The sequence below is a fragment of the Bombus terrestris genome, chromosome 17 (assembly GCF_910591885.1).
Source record: "Bombus terrestris chromosome 17, iyBomTerr1.2, whole genome shotgun sequence".
Taxonomy (NCBI): Eukaryota; Metazoa; Arthropoda; class Insecta; order Hymenoptera; family Apidae; genus Bombus; species Bombus terrestris.
In genome coordinates, this window is record NC_063285.1 from 6764312 (window position 1) to 6783817 (window position 19506).

At 34.2% G+C, this 19506-nt stretch overlaps 1 protein-coding gene across 6 annotated transcripts; it reads right to left on the bottom strand.

Moving 5' to 3' along the window:
* Positions 1–9642: 9642 nt before the first annotated feature.
* LOC100642508 (fatty acyl-CoA reductase 1) lies at positions 9643–13843 on the bottom strand. Of its 6 annotated transcripts, none has more exons than XM_020867791.2 (9): positions 13701–13841; positions 12233–12472; positions 11844–12128; positions 11438–11754; positions 11091–11338; positions 10670–10853; positions 10204–10389; positions 9856–10110; positions 9643–9783 (listed from the first exon to the last, which is right to left on the bottom strand). In XM_020867791.2, exons 3-9 carry the CDS (start codon positions 12087–12089, stop codon positions 9705–9707), a joined length of 1515 nt encoding a protein of 504 aa, XP_020723450.1. In that variant the 5' UTR covers positions 12090–12128; positions 12233–12472; positions 13701–13841; the 3' UTR covers positions 9643–9704. The 6 variants fall into 6 exon arrangements, with proteins under 6 accessions (XP_020723450.1, XP_048269879.1, XP_020723453.1 ...); XM_048413922.1 differs by adding an exon at positions 12538–12936 and having other exon boundaries at positions 11844–12472; XM_020867794.2 differs by having other exon boundaries at positions 11937–12472; positions 13701–13843.
* Between the last annotated feature and the right edge of the window lie 5663 nt (positions 13844–19506).

A 19506-nucleotide genomic window follows, 5' to 3' on the forward strand; every position in this document is an offset into this window, starting at 1 on the left:
TCGTGGTGTCGATTATTATAATCGTAACGGGAATTTACGACTCCCGTTGACGCGTATTCTCGCAACCGCGTCTCCCCGCGATAACTCGAAAATACAAGTTCCAAATTAAACAATCATCGTTTTCTGTCTGATTAATATCTGTAAAACTAATATATTGTAAATAAATTACAAATTATAAATAGTATTAGGAAAAATCTACACCTAAATTTCCGCGATACTATAATAATATTCAGAAACGATGGAACAATGTCTGTGTATAACTTATCCTTACGTATAAACTTCTTCCCCGATCTCATGCAGATTCGCATTACTATAAGATGTGCTAACGTGGACGAAGCTAATTGGATTTCTTAGTTCGTTCCAAAGTTCGATGACACAAGCAGTACCTTTTGTATTCACATTAATAGCCATGTGTAACGGCTCGTTGAATCTCACAGTGGCTGCGACGTCAAAAACTTTGTTTTCTTCTTTTAACAACAGATTTCTATATTTTTTTTTTTTTTTTTTGTATTTATTTAAATTTTACAATTTGTCCAATAGGACATTTGGTAAAATATTATAGCTTAGAGAATAAAAATACAGCATGTGGATGGTTACCTCCAGCGGGGTTACATATTCCAGGTTGTTTATTGTATTTCTATTATGAGGTCTGCGGGATGCTTCTTCTTCAGTCTTCTTTCTATTATGGTTTTATTCGTCTCAGCAACCAGCTGGTTTGGGTGTGTTACAAGTCTTTCTTTATACTTTTTTGCATATCTGGCGATTTCTTCTTTTACTGTTGGAATTTTTAAATCTTTACATAAGTCTTCATTTCTGACGTACCATGGAGCGTTGACTATTGTCCTTAAAATTTTTGCTTACTCTGTTTCTATTTTCTATTTTAGTTTCTATTTTATTTATGTGACTCATTGCTGCCGTCGCCCATAGTGGGACTCCGTATGTCCAGATTGGTTTGATTATTGTTTTATATATATTTAATTTATTCATTATGCTTAATTTAGATTTTCTGTTGGTTAACCAGTACATCTGCCTTTTTTTCACGTATTCTGTTTACTATTGATTTTATGTGATGCTTCCATGTAAGGTGTGTGTCTAAATGTATTCCTAGATATTTGACTTGCTTTGTTTGTGCTATGTGAGCGCCGTTCAGTTGGATATCTCGTGTTTTTTCTTTTCTAAGTGTAAATGTTATGTGGTTGCACTTACTGGTGTTCACTTTTATTTGTTTGTTTTGCAGCCACTTTTCTATTTTTAGATTTCTATGTTCTTACGAAAGACCCACTTACGACTTAAGAGATCAGGCAGACTCACGTCACCTTTCACGGGATAAACTCTGGCGAAAACTGAAGGATACTTTGCTTTCATGTCATTATAAAATTATATAGCGCAACGAATATTACTTTATTACCAAGTTACTATTACTATTAACAAGACTATCACCAATACTACCCTTTCTTATTTCCATAAGACAGAATCCAATACGCTATCCAAAATAGCGTTAAATGCAGCATATTGTAACTTCATATTTTCCAACCACCAAAATTAAAATATGATGTTTTCGAAATAATAATTCCGAATGAATATTTATTCAAACTAATTATTCGTATAAATTCCTTTCGGCCGAAAATTTTATTCGGATAATAACTATTCATTATTTATGGGAAATTAATTTCGTTTAAATAATTTATCGTTATGTATTTGAATACATTACTCAAATAACGATTGCCATACTATTTGAATAATATTGGTGGTAACTGCTAATTATTTTCGATTTTATTTGAATTTTGTAAAATTCTTACTATTCTGCTGATAACATTTTATCTATAATCGTCCCAAAGTAGTGTTTACGGACCCCTGCTTTTCTCCATCTACACTGCCAATGTACCAATATTAACAGAAAAAACTATAGCGACATTCGCCGACGACACAGCGCTATTAGCATCCCATGCAGACTCGATAATTGCATCATTCACTCTCCAGCGATGTCTCGACTCTATGGAAAAGTGAATTCACAAGTGGGGCTTCAAAATTAACGAAAACAAATCCATACATATAACCTTTATGCTGCGAAAACAAACCTCTCCTCACGTGACCATTAACAATATAACAATTCCTAAAAAGGATTCAGTCAGATACTTGGACATAACTCTGGTCAGGAGATTAACATGGAAACAACACATCATAGACAAATCGAAACAACTCAAAGCTAAATTAAAAAATTCTACTGACTCATTGGCCAACGTCCCAACCTAAGCACGCAGAACAAAATTACACTCTATAAGACCATAATAAAACCTGTCTGGACCTACGGAATCCAACTATGGGGAACAGCAAATAATTCCAACACTGAAATACTTCCAATTGAAAATACTAAGATCCCTAATAGATGCACCCTGGTATGTTACCAACGAAGCAATACATCGCGACCTCAATATACCCACAGTCGAAGAATAAATAACAAAATGTATTAATAGATATATCAAAAGAGTTAACAAACATCGAAACCGGCTAATTACTAAATTACTTAATACGTCGGGCCAGATCCGCAGGCTAAGAAAACACTATCCGTTAGACCTAAGCACTAGATTCAGCTAGATATTTCCAATAAGTAATATTTGCTTATTTATAATATTATTATTTATAAATTATACTTATTTATAATAAGTTAATGAATTTATTAACTTATTATTTATTAACTGAGTTTATTAACTTATTATAAATAATTAGCCATGCCACTGCGCCACGCCAGAGAAACTTATTCAAAATTCTCAATGCGAAAATTGATTGTAAACTATTTGTAAATAAAAAGAAATCTATAATCATATGCATACTTGACCTTTTGTATTGCATTAACTGAATATTCGACGCAGAACAACGTAATACATAAATATGTTATCAGCAACGAAATAGTACCAATCACCTACAAGTTGTAAATATGAGAAATCGATATTTTGAACTGTGAGAGCGAAAGTATTTTATGATAAAGGAATAATATAGGAAACATTTGCAGTGATGCATTTGGAAAATTACATAATGTTTACCAATATCTTTTTTATGGAATTTAAATATGAACCATTGCATTGAATGTCAGAACGTTTTCGAGGCATCAGTGACATCGGCTGAAGGAACAGCTGTGAATAGAATTGATAACAATTTTAATTTAGCTTAATGTTGATAGTTTGCAAACAAGTAGACTTCATAGGATCATCTTCACCTTTTAATTATAAATCACATTGAAAGCGTGAACATAACGATGCAATTCTTCACGAATATAAAGATTATCTTAAACAAACCAAGTAATCTAATCAAATTAAGAAAATTTCGTATATTGCTTTAGTTACACATTTCTCTTCACAACTAACAATGAGCAAAGAAGCAAAGGAACGATCATTAGAGGAACGATGTAACGCATATATATCACAAATATGTTGTTTATTGAATGGCAGCCTTATCAACTGTCGGTGACTTCGACTTATTTTTGGAAACGTTGGAATCAAAGAGCATGGAAACGCAGTTAAGATGATGAGTCGTAGAATAGTTAATAATAATAAGTGAGTATGTATGCACTACAGACAATGCGTGGTGTAATAGAAGAAGGAGTTTCCTCGGTGTTATTATACACTGCTTACATTGAATTGCATTTCAGCGCCAGTCAGCAACTTTAGCATGTAAGGGATACAAAGGCGTACACAGTTTTAATAAGATTACTGATATTTTTTGTCACATTCACTTAGAATTCGATTAAAGTTCTAATAGATTAAAAACAGTAATTACAGACAACTCCGTAAATGCATTTCGTTTGTTTAGCATTCGTACAGATACTTTTGAATGTGATAGATACATTGAGAAACTATCGTTAGCATCTATATCAGAAATATCGAGATCAAGTACTGAATCATGAAGATGAAAATTATGTAACTGTCGATAAAGACGATGCATCTTTTACCTTGGATATCAGACTGTGTTTATTACAACATTTTAGACGTGCATATACTTTAAGTTTATGTACTACTATTGATTGCATTGCGGCAATGTATGAAAGATGTGACACATTGCTCTTAATTAACAACAATGTTATGTCCAAATGGAATGCATTACGGAAATGTATCGCACGTCCTAAGCTTGCCGAAATAATGCAAAATACATTAAGACATACTTTGAACAGACGGGAAATAGCAAGATGGAATTTCCTATGCGATCCTGTTGCAAATAATTTTTAAGATTCATGAAAAACATAAACGGCACTGAATTTAAATATATTGATGAGTATCTACAATGGTTAACAGCACTAGCAAAAGTTTTAGATGTCATTTAGGGAGTAAAAGGACCACATTATGGCATTGTGTTATCGGCTTTATGTTTCGAAAAAGTTGGAGACATTAATAAAAGGTAATACAAGTACTGTACGCCATTAATTAAAGGATTATTGAAGAGTTTCTATACAAGATTGGAATCATCTTTCTTTTGCCACGATTGAGGGTAATAAACCGCAGTTCTCGCTTTCACAATTTAAATCTCGATGGCCGAATTACAGCGAAACGAGTCACCATTATTATCACCAGAATTATATGCAGAACTTAAGACGATTGTTGCTGACAAGTACGTACAGATAAAATAACTTTCTTATTGTTATTGCGATAACGTATATAGAAGTAATTTTTTACGCAACTTGTCTTCCTCTTTTTATGCTTGTTAGCGACCGTCAGAGGATATTGATAGCGTAGATGATGACTTTTCCGACTTTATATTATCACAATCTAAAACCTATAATTAAGTTTCTATTAATACAGGATTGGAAATCACAAAATTTTCTTCCGCTGTGACTTTCGTCGTGATTGGCATATGTTAAAGGATAATCCATTGATTCGGCGTATATTTTCTTTGATATAACACACCAATGTCTTCTTCTGCACCCATGGAGTGGTTGTTTAGTTATGCGTCAATGATAAATTTACCAAAGAGTAGAAAACTTTTATATTATATTTAACGTTTGAAGGAAAGTCCATTGTAAAGACCAATATAAAAAGAAGTGTACAATAAAACGTGAAAAATTAGTTTATATTCAATACATTAAACATGTTCCTCCATCTGTGACATAATATAATTATAATATAGTTATAATATATGTCGGAGATGAAAGGACAGCGAAACCTTCCCGTTGGAACCTTGGGAAAATCCCTTAACATTGTAATCTAGATTCTAATCATAGCCGTAATTAAGCAATTGTCGTCATTCAGTCCGATTGTATTTGTTCGAGTATGTATGTGTATTTGTTCGCTCACATAAGCGAATCCTCCCTGCGAGAGCCAGCGTAGACAAATTAACGCGGGCAGCTGACCAGATAGAGGAAACTTATTCAGAGAATAGTCAACGTGCATCCCGATTAGCAGCCGTCACCGAGCCACCTATACAAAATACGGCAGCAATCTAATCATGGGTCGCTTACTACAACGCCTTGAATGAACAGATAATCCAAATGCGGGCGCAAATAAGTGCGTTGAACTTCGGCAACAACCGCCCTTCGCGTCGACGAAGTCGGAACCGTCGTAGGTCGAATTCTCGACAAAGACAACAGCCTGAATTCTGTTATTACCGCGCGACTTACCAAGAACGCACGAAGAAGTGTATTCTTCCATGCACCTGGAACCAGGGAAACGGGACCAGCCGCCCGTAAATGCGACAAATGATGCGACGGCCTAGCGTCCCGCCGCATATTCGTCTTATCCCTTTGTCTTTTCTCTTAGCCTCACCACACACCTGTTCCGCAGCCCTCGTCAGTTGTGAAAGCGATGCTAGGGGGGGGGGGGGCAACAAGAGTTCCTCGCAGTCCAATCATATTGCGAAGGAGTAATGCTCGTAAAGGAGCGTACAGAGCGAGAGTAGGTAAGAACATCCTACCCTTGTAGGGTTCCGCGCCGAAGGACGGCCATGTGCCGCAGGTGGTCATAGGGGGCGACACGCCGAGGAGTTTCTAGTATCTCCTCAGACTTGCACGACGGCCCAGGGGATAGCGTTGAGACGGGTAGTCCCTCCTAATGTCCGAACTAATCTATGAAGGAATCCCCCGGAATGGAAGAAGACGCAGGAGAACTCCGGCAGTAATTCGAAAGGGGTCCGGGCCATCCCTGTTGAGCGTCAGGAGGACCACCGTGGGGTTTAGTCAGTAAAGTCCGATACTACCCCGCCGCTTCCCGGAAGGATTTCCCCACTTATAAAAAAAAGAAGAAAAAAAGAAGAAAAAGAAAGTAGCTTCCAACATTGACGCAGTTCATCGCGTCTTCTGGGGGACGTACCCAAGGAGGTGACAGTAGATAGTACACTGTTGATAGTACAGATGTTGTGAATATTGTGTTTATCGAATTATGTGTATTTAAATTATACTTTGAATTTTCATTATTGCTTTGTGGTAGTACCTTCTTTTTTTGGATTATCATGTGCTATAAGATTTATTTCTGTATTCAAACGCTTTAAGCTTATTCGTAAAGTTTTGTAGAAATCAAATTTACTTACTTCATTGTACTTACAAGCTATTATTAAAGAGAATGCATTTCGTAACTACATAAATCTTTTTTATTTGTTTGTGTTATTATTGTATTATTATTGCATTATTATTGTCATTATTCAAGTAAATGTTATTCTGTTAGCAAAATGTAACCTTGCGCTTTTATATCTATAGGGAACAGAATCAAAAATAAGCAGTTAACTTTGATTTTTTAAAAAATTCTGTTCGTACTTATATGTCCGTTTAAGAAAATATCTGTTCCCGTGGAGTTGTTATGGAAAGAAATGTTATCCATAGGAACTTCCTTAAAAAGTGTTCTCGATGAATAAATATTTTAGATTCCGTTCAATAAAAGCTTCGTTGAAATACGTTACTTTAGAACGTACATTAAAAACGTACAGACAACGAGATATATAAAAATACCAAACCATTAAATACTAGTTATATTTCACAATATAATACATATATTGATATTGTTTGTATGTTTATGGAATGAAAGGTATGAAAATTGTAACATATGTAATTAATTGTTTCATAAGAGGTATTGAGCAGAAAAGATAATGTATCAAGAATAATTTACAAATAACACTATTTTATCATTTATATAAGCTGAAGTAGGTAACAATTCCATAATATAATATGCATGTATAGTATAATAACGTGTATAGGTAATATATTATTTATGTACAATTCTGTGACGCTGTTATCTTCAAGATTGTTCACTTCAATCAAAAACATGAATAAGCTTTAAACTGGAAACACCCTAAGTATTAAAAATAAACAACACACTTACGATATCAATTTAATTGTAATAATGATTTAATATCGTTGTAGTATCTATTCATTGAATATTTAGTATTCGTTACAAGAACTGAGAACTTCTTTAGCATTGATCAAGAAAATGTCTGTTGCTGTTACAGGAGGTTTGAAGATTGAGGATCATTTCAAGATCGTAGTATAAGGTCACTATTGAGATATGTATAGTTTGTGTGCTGGACTGGGTCGAATGCGTAGTGGAGATGTTTGTATGGGGATATCAGTGTGTGGAGATATGTGTGTGCGCGGCGATTGAGAAACAGATGAATGTAAACAGTGTAAATTTAATGTCTCCATAACAATATTTCGGCCATCAAGATCCACAATTCTCAACAGTCACATTGACCTTTTATCGAAAAAACAATTTTTTGGTAATTTCATGCATTGAAATTTGTAGTTGATTGAGAGCTTATTAGCTTTTATTCGAAACATTATTTTGTCAAATTGTTTGTAAACGGTAGTGTTAACTTTGTTAACTTAATGTTAACTTAAAACTAGTGTTAACTTAACTTTGTTTGGGTGTAAATTATGGAATAATATTTTATTAAGTATATATGTAATGATAATAATATATATTAATAGTAAAGATATATAATGATGAGATCTTTGCATTCATAGATGCATAATTGGATTGCAGGATTCTTTGTATTGCTTGTAAAAACTGGCTCCGATTAAATAATGATCAGCTACCGTGAATAATTATGTGTCATTGTACCTTTGGTTCGTTTGGCTGTTACGCGACGATGGCTTTTCGCGGCTCCGTCATGGCACAATCTCGCTTAGGCCCAAGTTACGAACGTCTAGGCTACGTCGAGCGCTGTCGCATGAACTATCTGAATTGTAAATATTATTAAGTATAATTTGAATTTTATAAGAGTGTCTATATATACAGACTCACGTATATACGAGGATACTCTTTTCTGTAGTCGTGATAAGATTAATTAGTCATATACCGATGAATATTCCTAATTTTTGCATTAAATGAAAATAGATGACACGGAATTGTAATGGTAAATAAACATATAAATGCATTTTAGACACTTTGTAACAGTTTAACTAACCAATTTAACAGAACATTTAATGAAGGCCTTAAATAAATCCAGTAGAAAAAAAGGACGATGTTGAACAATACGCTAGTTATGATATATCCCTTTCACGGCTCACTGAACTGAATAATAGGAAATGATTCAATTTCTTGGACTTCATCACGTCGACACAAAGGCAAAGAAGTGGATCGAAAGTTGCTGTATTTTATGATATAGTAAGTAGATTGTATTGCGATAGAGGGTACCTTCTTTCTATTTATTCCCGAGATATTATCTTGCCTCGTGACTACTTTTTATCTCCTGTCTCTGGTGAAATACGATGTTTTCAAAAGGTGTGAAGGCGTAATATTTATAAAATTAGCAACTCCTGAAACATTTTAAATTAAAATATTCCTTTACCTCGTGTGCTTGTTTACGTCCACCGCTTCACACAAGGTATAAAGGACATAGAGAATCTGTTTCTTGAAAGTTTCAGATTATACATCAATCATTCAATATGCATTACTGAATAGTAAATAATTTTCTAATCTTTGTCTAGTTCTTGCTACTTGGTATAATTTTCTTTAATTTTTGTAATTTGCAATTACACACTTTCGTGATTATATATATACATACCAATATATGTACATACCGTGCATGTTTCTGTACATAATTTATCACTAAGTAATTAAATTTCACCAAATTATATCGTCAAGTTTTGTTGTTAAATGTTACTCAATTTTCATGAAAATTCACATTCATAAAGTTCAAATATTCCTGCAAAATACAGATCACCTGGAATTCGAATTTTCGATATTATAACATAATCTTTGTTTTCGTCGATTCTACATAAATGGAGTCATCAAGCATGTGTTACATATCTGACAAAACTCCTTTATCATCTGAACATGGCCAACAAAGTTCTCCGAACGAATACCCCACTCTTTCAATCGTAAGATTATAAAAGCCATTCCCAATCTCCAGAAATCGATTTTTCTTGTATTATTCCTCAAAAAATAAATTTTATTTCATCTTGCGGAATAATTATAGTTCTTAACACTTTACAATTACAATAATAATATTTTCTTGAAAGTTAAGCGAAGTTTATCGTACGTAGCAAACTCTTTCGAACCACCTTTGAGATATCAAACTTTATTTTAAAAAGAAAGACAAAAAGCTCCTTACAGTTTATGACGTGGTACATACATGATTTTGCATCCTTTCTAAGCATTATCACAAATAAATTTATTTAGAAGTGGGGCGGGTGAAAAGACAAAATGAAACGGATTATGAGCCCCATCTTCGTAAAATTATATTTATATTGCTTTTGCTTAAAGGAGAAAAACGTAACGTTCAAATAGTCAGTACACAAAATATAATATTGCCCAGAGCAAAATTATTATACCGAATACTTTCGTGATCTGATGTATCCAGTACAACCTGAAATAATCGAAAATATATGTATTTATATCAGTTCCTATTTTTTTAATGCGAAGATACTTCTATACGCACATTGATAATCGTCGTTGGGCTATTGAGTTAAAGTCTTCTTTCAAAATAAATTTCTTAATTCCCATCAGGTAAATTGCAACATACTTCTCCCAATTCATATCCCGTAAATCTAGTTTGACCATATCGCTGTCGTTCAACATTTTTACTTTCCTCGCTAAGTCGGAACAGTTATCTCTTTGGAAAGTCCATTCGTGCAAAATGAAATATTGTAGAGATGTGAACAGCTTATTACCATTTTTGAGAAGTTTCATCAATCTGAAATATCATTTTTAGTTATTATTACAGATGAAGATAGAAACTATCCCCGAAAGATTGTTCTCGTTGTTCGAGGGTTGGTAGAATACTCACATTGGTTTACTACCTCGAAGTCTTAAGAAGTTATCTATGACGAACGCAGGCAAAACATGCGGAATTACACTGCGAACGTTGTAAATATATCTATTAGCTATCATTGGACAACCCGGGTACCATAATGTATCGTTCAGTGGCGTTTCGATACTACATTTCACCATGGTATCTTTCATCTGACCCCATCTTGCGAATTCAAATAAATTACATTTGTACCATTAATCAAATTAGGCTTAAAGTACAATTTATTACTATCCGAGTATCTCAGGAAATATTATGTAATTAAATAAGTATTACATTACATCACTATTTTCCTAAATTAACGTATTAACGAGATGAAAATGGACTTTTGTATTCTACGTTTGTGTGCGCTTCCACTGTCCACGTTACTTAAATAAACTGAAACTTTTGGAATACTCTAACAATCGAACTACATTAGTCGAAAAAAATTCGTAATAAATATTACTTAAAAAGGCATGCGTTACTCGTGCAGTTGTATACTTTAACTTCATGATCACGATGTAGCGTGACATGCCATGCAGTACATATTATCATGTCGACTACGAAATCGACAGGCACTACATCCAATCTTGCATCTCTTCTACCTCGTATCGCTGTTGCACATCCTTTGCCGATTAGCAGAAAGGTACCTGGTAACATTAAATTGATTTAGAAATTATTTGTGATTTTCGATTAGTAGAAATGTAACGCTAAATACATAGGAATAAATTCTCGTAATAGTGAGCAACAACAAATTTGAACTATAATAATGATGATCTAGTGGAAAGCCTCTCATTTAGCCTCTAACAAACTAACCGATTAACTCCACTTTTGTGAAATGTAAGGTGTATTGAACAATTGCTATTGAATAATATCTACTAAAATACCTGTAATTCCAGAAATATTCTGTATCCAACCAGGATATGGTTCTTCCAAGGACGCACCAATTATGCTTGGCCTCACTATAGCAACTGGTAGATCTCTGCACTTGCTTGCTACAATCTGCTCTGCCATATTCTTACTAAATGTATATGTGTTTGGATAAGTTTTTAAAATCTTTTTTTCTATTTCGTTGATCGACGTTTTGTCGAATTTGTCACACATATCTATTACTTCCGAAGGTTTCAAGCTCGTGCTGCAAAGTTAATAATATGTGAACATATTCTTCATGCTATAATTACAAATATAATATTCATAAACCATGGAACAACGTTTGCGTATAACTTATTCTTACGTATAAACTTTCTCCAGAATCTCATGTAGATTCGCATTACTGTATGCTGTGCTCACGTGTACGAAGCTAATTGGATACCTTACTTCGTTCCAAAGTTGGATCACACGAGCAGTACCTTTCGTATTCACATTAACAGCTACGTGTAATGGCTCATTGAATCTAACAGTGGCCGCGACGTGAAACACTATGTTTACTTTCTCTACCAACAGATTTCTATATTCTCGAGAAAGACCTAAATCCGGCAGACTCACGTCACCTTTCACAGGATAAACTCTGCTGAAAAGTGAGGGGTTCTTTGCTTTAATGCCATCATAAATCTGAAAACGAAAATTCCAGAAATGAGATTTAATCAATTTGGCTTCTGACAAGCTTAAACATTGAAAGAAACAAGAATATATTTACGAACGGGATCATCCATGATCTTTTTAAATCGTTGTTTTATCGTTTCGTTCGTTTTTGGACGAATTAGAATATAAATAGCAGTGATGCGTGGACATACGCGCATTAGTTTTTCCAGAAGACCTATTCCCACGAAACCAGTTGCTCCAGTCACAAGAATCCCACTACCGGCGTAGAATTCCTCCAAAGTATTCATCTTATTCAACCCTTTATTGATCGCATTTTCATTCCTTTGTTTATTTATTGTATCCATGTTTCAGGATCTTCTCACTTTCAGTCCCAATATTTGCCACTGAATTATCAAATAGTAAGTGGACAAATGTTGAATTCCTTCACGTACTTTTGCGAGTCAGACTCGTTAAAGTACAGGAAGGGGTTAAAGATTTGTCCACTTACTATTTGATAATTCAGTGACAAATATTAGGACTGAAAGTACGGGAAGGGGTTAAAATAGTGTACAAAATTTGTTATAGTTGAGATTTTAAGCTTAAACAATCTTTTTGTAGTTTCCTTTAGCTTCTGTATTGTTTGTTTTATTTGTATTTGTGTGAATATAGCAGTATGCAGTGATCGTTAATTTGTGTGGAACATTTGCGTGATTCGTGCGAGATAGTGTTCCCTCACATGTAGTAGCACCTGGAAAATACGTATGTGATTTTTATGCGTGCACGCGTGGAAGGGACTATAAAATCTGGACGAACATTGTTTATATGTGCTCTTGTTTATTAATTATTTATGGAGGTAAGTGGACTCATATTTCCGATATACCGTTACAGATTTCATTGAGTAAACAGGTTTAATCTATAATCAATGATTTTTCTTAGAAAACGTCGCGCAGGATGCTTTACGTCTCTGAACGTCATAGTCTTCTTCTTTACGATTTGCACGAGGAAAGCTGTTACTCATCTAACGTTCGTGTAAGGAACGAAGCGCACTTTTTGTACTCCATTTTCATCTTACTTTAGCTTTAGGAATGTGCAACATTTTCTTATTATCCTGTTTATGTATATTATAGTGCATTACATTCTACGTCATTTAGTTTTGTAATTTGTTTTCTGTTTGATCTTTACAATACCAAGGTTTTTATTGCACAAATTATTCTGTTATAAAGATTTGATACGTTAAATATTGTACACACACATCCATATATATATAGTACACAAGTAAAGAAAATTATTATAATCAACTGACAATGATTTTGTATAAATATTGAACATAATCTCCTTTTAACTCTTGAATGTCTATGAAACGATGTTTATGTTGTTATTCGAAGAGATATTTTGACGCAGCATCTAAATAATTAACAAATAGCTATAAGCAATGTGATAAATATAACAAGAGAAATATATTTTATCACCATGTAGAGTATTTTGCTTAAATTTAATAAAATAATTGCGAAAATACATACTCTATCCACTACCATTTTATGGTTTCTTTTATATGTAGTCAATATTACGTACGTATACTTCAGTTCATTTGCATACATTTCAGTTTATTTACTAAAAACTAGGGATCTTACCATTTAAAATGTAAAATGTCTAAAATACCTCGCATGGTTAATGTTATTACCGCGGAGTGACTCAACTTTTGCCAAAAAATAACATATGTCTTGAGCAAGTATGTTCCGATTACCTCTACTGACTGGTTGTAAATTATTACAAAATCACAATAATGAACCAGTTTTACTGCATAAAATGTAAAATATAAAATAAATATTTGAGAATTCAAAAACTTCATTTAAACTATTGTAGTAATTAATAACCTGATGATATTTTTGATCTATATGGCAATGGCATTGGCAATGATAAATGACAGCTAATGGAAGACATAATTGAATACAGAATAACAAGAAATCGCCTGTTACCTGATACTGTTTCCACTGCGTATTCTTTACTGTAAGTCGTACAAAAATTGCAACTTCACGATAGTAGACACCGACAAGTTTTTCACTGTACTGTAACCATATTCGATGTGTCGCTCCTCTAGATACTCATACTTTTAATAACTTTACCCTACTACTGAAACTGGATGTTACGCATGAATGATTCGATTAACGATTTTATCTCTAAAACCAAACAAGAAATAGCATTGAGTGGTCTTTGATCGTGAAAGGTCGACAGGAATTGACTTTTTATCACTGACTGCTTCTACTGCTTGCATTTTAATGACATTTTCATGATATATAAGTTCTTATTCGTCAAAATGAAGGGAGAAATATTTGCATTACAAATTCCATTTCTAATGATTACGGATGATTTATTGTGGTGAAGTTAAAAAATTGCTAACACAGAGCCAATGTAAAAAGTTTTCATGTAGTACATAACCTTAACAAAACTATGGTATAACATCGCTTATTGTGAAATTTTTAGCAAATGAAAAATATATACATATTTCTGCAAACCCTCAAAATAATTTAAAAAAAGGATTCGCTACCTGTTATGAAAATATTAATAAATATCTGACTAGTGGTAAAAGTATATATGTAATATATTTTTGTAGAGTTAGCACTTCATAGGATAAAACGTACATAAATATTTAAAAAAATAATCTGCATCAAAGCGTAAAAAAATGGATTTAAAGACAATTTCATCCTGATGCAAGGTAATTATCCAAAGCACAATGATACGCGATATACAATGCTCTATGGTAATCCAATACCAATACAATGGTAATCCAAGAGCGTTAATCATGTATTGTGTTTGGAAATGCTTATAAACAGTCCCACAATATAAACATTATTGGAAATATATAGGATCACTTGAAACAAAAAATATCAAGTCACCAAATTTCATCAAGAAATCATTTAAAGAAGGCTTTTTTAGGAGAATAGAAAAATATTTCAAGTAGAATAATAATAAATTTGATAAATTCAACGCCACGAGAGTTTCAGGCAATAATATTAGGTTGCCCGAAAAATTTCTTTCGTTTTATAAGGTGATACTAGGTGAATAAGAATTTCTGTTTTATATTATTTTGTTGGATTAAGTATGATCCATTCCGTTCTATTTCTATTATTAACTAATATAAAACATAAAACATCGTGCGTCTATTATTTCCTTATAAAACGAAAGAAACTTTTCAGACAACCTAATAAAATCAGAAGGAAACTTTACTAATAAGAAAAGGCCTCGAACAGTCAGTTTAAACTAAAAATTTTTCGCCACCGCGTTTTAACCCTGAAACCGCGGGTTTCCTGGATGCCTTTCATATTGAGTATTTGGAGTCAGCTGTGGGCGACAGACTAGCAAGACATTTTTGAAAACAGTCATTTTTGTAATTTTTAAGGATTTTGGTTAGTTTTCTTGTTGCGTTATTTAGCTTACGCTTGTCTTCGGGTGTTGTATGACTTTGCCATACTCTTCTAAGTCTGCGTTTTTCTGCGATTTTTATTATTATGTAATGGGGGTATTCATGTTTATTGACAAAACACTTAGTAGGGGTGGAAGAACGGATCGCGTTTATTATGCTGGTGTTTAAATATTCCGTGGCTGCTTCTATATCTCCATTTGTTTTTAAGGATATTGAGGCTGATGTTGAATGACTGAATACTTCCCTAAACTGCTGCCAGTTTGGTGAGTTGGTTGTAAATAAAGCCATTGGGTTGATTTTCGATAATTGTTGAGTTAATTGTTGATATGACGGGTGAATGATCTGAAGAGAGTCCCATAGAAGAGTTGATTTGGATATATCTTGGCGAGATATTTTTAGTTATAAAGAAGTGTAATAAGTCAGGTAGTTTGTTAGTATCAGTGGGCCATTAAGTGGGTTGAGATAATTCTTTAGTCTGTAGGCGTTAATGCATTTCAAAAGATTTTTATCTTTTACTGTAATAAGTCTGCTACCCCATTACGTATGTTTAGCGTTATAGTCTCCTCCAGCTATGAATCTATTGCCCAGGTCTTCGAGGAATTTATCAAAGTTTTCTTTAACAATTGAGTGTCTGGGAGGGCAATATACTGCTGAAGTGATGATTGTACCATGACAGTCTTCTATTGCTACGTTTGTAGCTTGGAGGTAGTCCTTCTGGAATGATGGAAGCTCATAGTGTTTTATGCTGGTCTTGATGATAATTCCGGTGCCGCCGTGGGCACTTTCTATTGGGATGTTGGGTATGACAAAAGTTATAAATATTTATTTTCGGGTAATATTTATCGGTGAAATGAGTTTCAGATATAAGCATTATGTCAATTTCTCGTTGTTTTAGGAAGAGTTCTAGTTCGTATTTGCTGAGCTAGACCGTTAGCATTGCAAGGAGCTATGCGTATTGGTTTTATTTTACGTCGGAGCGTGTTAATTTGTCCACGATGATTGTAAGCAATAATAGCAAGTTATTAATTTGCTCTGTTTGTTTCTCGATTAATTTTTCAAGCCTATTGAAGTTATCCGTGTTTTGTGAACTGGGAGTACTAATTTGTGATTGATCACTATAGATTTTCGGTCTGCTTTGATTTCCTTGAACTACCTGTGCATAAGAGATTGAAGAAGTAGTGAATTTTTGTGGATTAAGTGTTTGGTTGGTTAGGTCCTTAACTCTGGGTTTGGGGTACTTGTTTTTATACAAGGTCTTGTAGGCAGTGCAATCTACATCGTTCGCAGGATGCTCTCCTTGACAAAGGATGCACTTCGCAGGAGTTTCTGAAGGTTTAGTGCACTGATCTATAGGGTGAATACCTGCACATTTAACGCAGCGGTGATTATAGTTGCAATATTTATGCGTGTGGCCGTATCTTTAGCATCTTTTACACTAAACTATCACTTTTTTTACTACCGAATTCATTAAATGATTGATATTATAGGCTTCTGTGTTACTTGTTTTTTGCTTTAAGTCAATAAAGAATAAGGATAGCGGGTTTTTTGCGATTCTATGCCTTATAGTACTAATGTTGGTTACTTCATGGCCATGATTTAAGAGTTCAAGTTTCAGTTCATCTAAATTAGCTGAGTTGTGGATGTTGCGTAGTACCACACGAGAAGGTCTTTCTTGTTCAGTTGATATGTGTAGAAGTTTGCATTCAGGGTTTTTAGTAACTTTGTTATTTTTATGTAGGAGTCTGGATTGGCCTGCAGGATTTTAACCTGATTATTTTTAATTTTTAATATGTAATCCTCTTTGTTAATATCTTTCTCGATGGATTTTATCATTGTTTGAATGTCGATAACATCATTAATGAAGATTGCCTGTGGGAGGAGGTTTTTCTTGTGTATGTTGATTTGTTGGTGTTTCAACTACGTTCATAGAATCGTCTGTAGATTCTAATATTGCGAATCTATTGTAGGTGGTAACACGGCTTGTTGACTCTTCGTTCTGGCTAGTGTTTGCGTTTATTTTAACTGTTTCTAGCTTACGTTTTTTGATGTTGTTAGTGTGGTTTGAAAGATGGGATATATTATCCTTTTGCCACGGAAGAGGTAGAACGGTGCGGTTGTAGTTTTGTTCATAAGAGCCTGATCTGGTTACTTGGGCCATTTTCGAGCTAGTTAATTTAAATTGAAATATCTAGTCGATTAGGATTTCGATCAGAGATTAGATGTGTTGGATTTTCCACGAGTAAGTTTAGAAAACACTTGGTTTGTTTCTGTTTCAACTCACTTTCGACGGAGGGTCGTCACTTATTGTATTGTGAACTTCATTGAGCACTAGGCACGCGTCGACACGTTTCGGTGGTCGGAAGGAAACTGACATAGGATTTTTTTATGGCAATTATGGCTAGGAAAGTGAGGGCAATAGTCATTGCTTCTGATTGATGCTTGATGGAACGCACAGGATTTGAAAAGCTCAATTTTGAGAAAAAAAATGTTGAGAAAAATTCAAATTCTTAACTTCGCAGATGTTTTGTGCTATTATAGTAGCAGCGATCAAGTTGTATTTTGGATAAAAAATTCTGTGGACTCTCTTGAATAAAATGATATGTATTGTTATTGAATATAAATATTTAAATGTGTGTAGATAATGATTTAAGGACGCTTAGAACGCGTCCGCTTTTTGGTTAGATTTGCTAATTTATTTCAAAAACTAAAGGTTTAGAAATTATAACACTACGAAAATATGACACTAGTACACGATAGAACAGACATCTTTGCTAAGGAAAGCATCGAAAAAGCTGGAAAATCATGTTTTGTTTTCAATGTAAATGCTAAACAGTTTGACAAAACGGTCACTTTGGAGACACAAAAAATCATGAAATTGACAGATCGCCGGTGTCTCCTCGCGGCGGAGTTCGAACGTTTCACAAATAAGGTGAAGACATTGAACTTTGTATGTGGTAATAGAATTTATTATACAAATGCAACAGAGTGACGGTTAAAAGTGTTACAACAGACTCATCTCGAGCGCTTATTTTGGATGGTTTTTATACTGAAGTTTTAGTCCCTCTGGAGGGGTTGTTGTCTGGTATATCTCAGCAGCTATTCCGTTACTATTTGGTTATTGTTTCGATAGCTGTGGCATGCAGGATGTCTAGCTTATTCTATTACTGTTTCTGAGCGGGTGGCCTTCTTGAGCGTGTGACATTCTCTCTTGCGATCTGCCCTTTTTCGTCCGCCGGCACCTCCCACTCGTTGTCTGGGTCCTTACGACCGCCGGCGGCGAGGGATCGGCCTGTATCTCTACGTTGAGATCGTCACGTAAACTTGAGGGTTGGATGATAAAATAAAATAGCTGAGTCGTAACACTACTATCAATTTTGCTTTTATTAAACTCTATTATAAATTCAGCAATCACAATGGAATACACACTGAATTAACACACATAAATTACAATTCACTCCAACAACTTTATGTAAAACCTAGTTATACTGATACGTTAAGTACGCGATTGGTCTAAGGGTAGAAACCGGTAAAGATATGTTGACTATTCTAAGGATACAGAATAAGTGAAGTTTCACTGACAATACTGTGTCTAAGGAAAGCTAGGGCTGGGTGTGTCTAAGGACACGGGACCATCGGATTCGTTGATGACAATTTTGGTTAGGAAAGTGAAGGCAGTAGAGACCGCTTCCGATTGGATAATAAGAAGGTTGGTGGGCAAGGAAGTTTTAGCCGCCCACAAGAAAAGGTTTCTATTGGAAGATACCGAACGCGAGACAAACCAAATTTCCCGTATCTAGAGTCGGAAAATTAAAATTCGTCTTCATTCGACGGTTGCATGTAGCGGCGACATTGTTTTGCCCGGAGTTTATTTGTTCTTATATTACTTGTAATCTAACGGTTTTGATACTCCAAGGCAGAACAACAACATGATTCGAAATGTCCTCTGACTCATGTGCCGCTACACGTATAATATCAAAACATTGTAAGCTCAGAATATGTAGCTTGATGGAAATAAGTCACAATGTCGTAGATGTTTTTATACAACCAAGAAAAACTATTCCGAACTAAAGTCAAAATGATAGCACACTCTGTTAATATGTTTAGAAATTGTTCAGTACTTCATGATCTATCAACGAGTAAAGATTACAGTGCAATATTATATAAATTTGTAAGTATGGGACGCGGAAAAAAATTAAACGAGTCAGAACAAAAGCAAATTCTAGAATTAAAACAGCAACAATTATTAGTAGCAAAAATATCGAAAGTAATAAGAAGAAGTCGTAAAGTAATACACAACTTCTTAAAAAATGTTGAAGATCATGGCAAAAAGAAAAGTACTGGTCGGCGGACATCGTTATCCG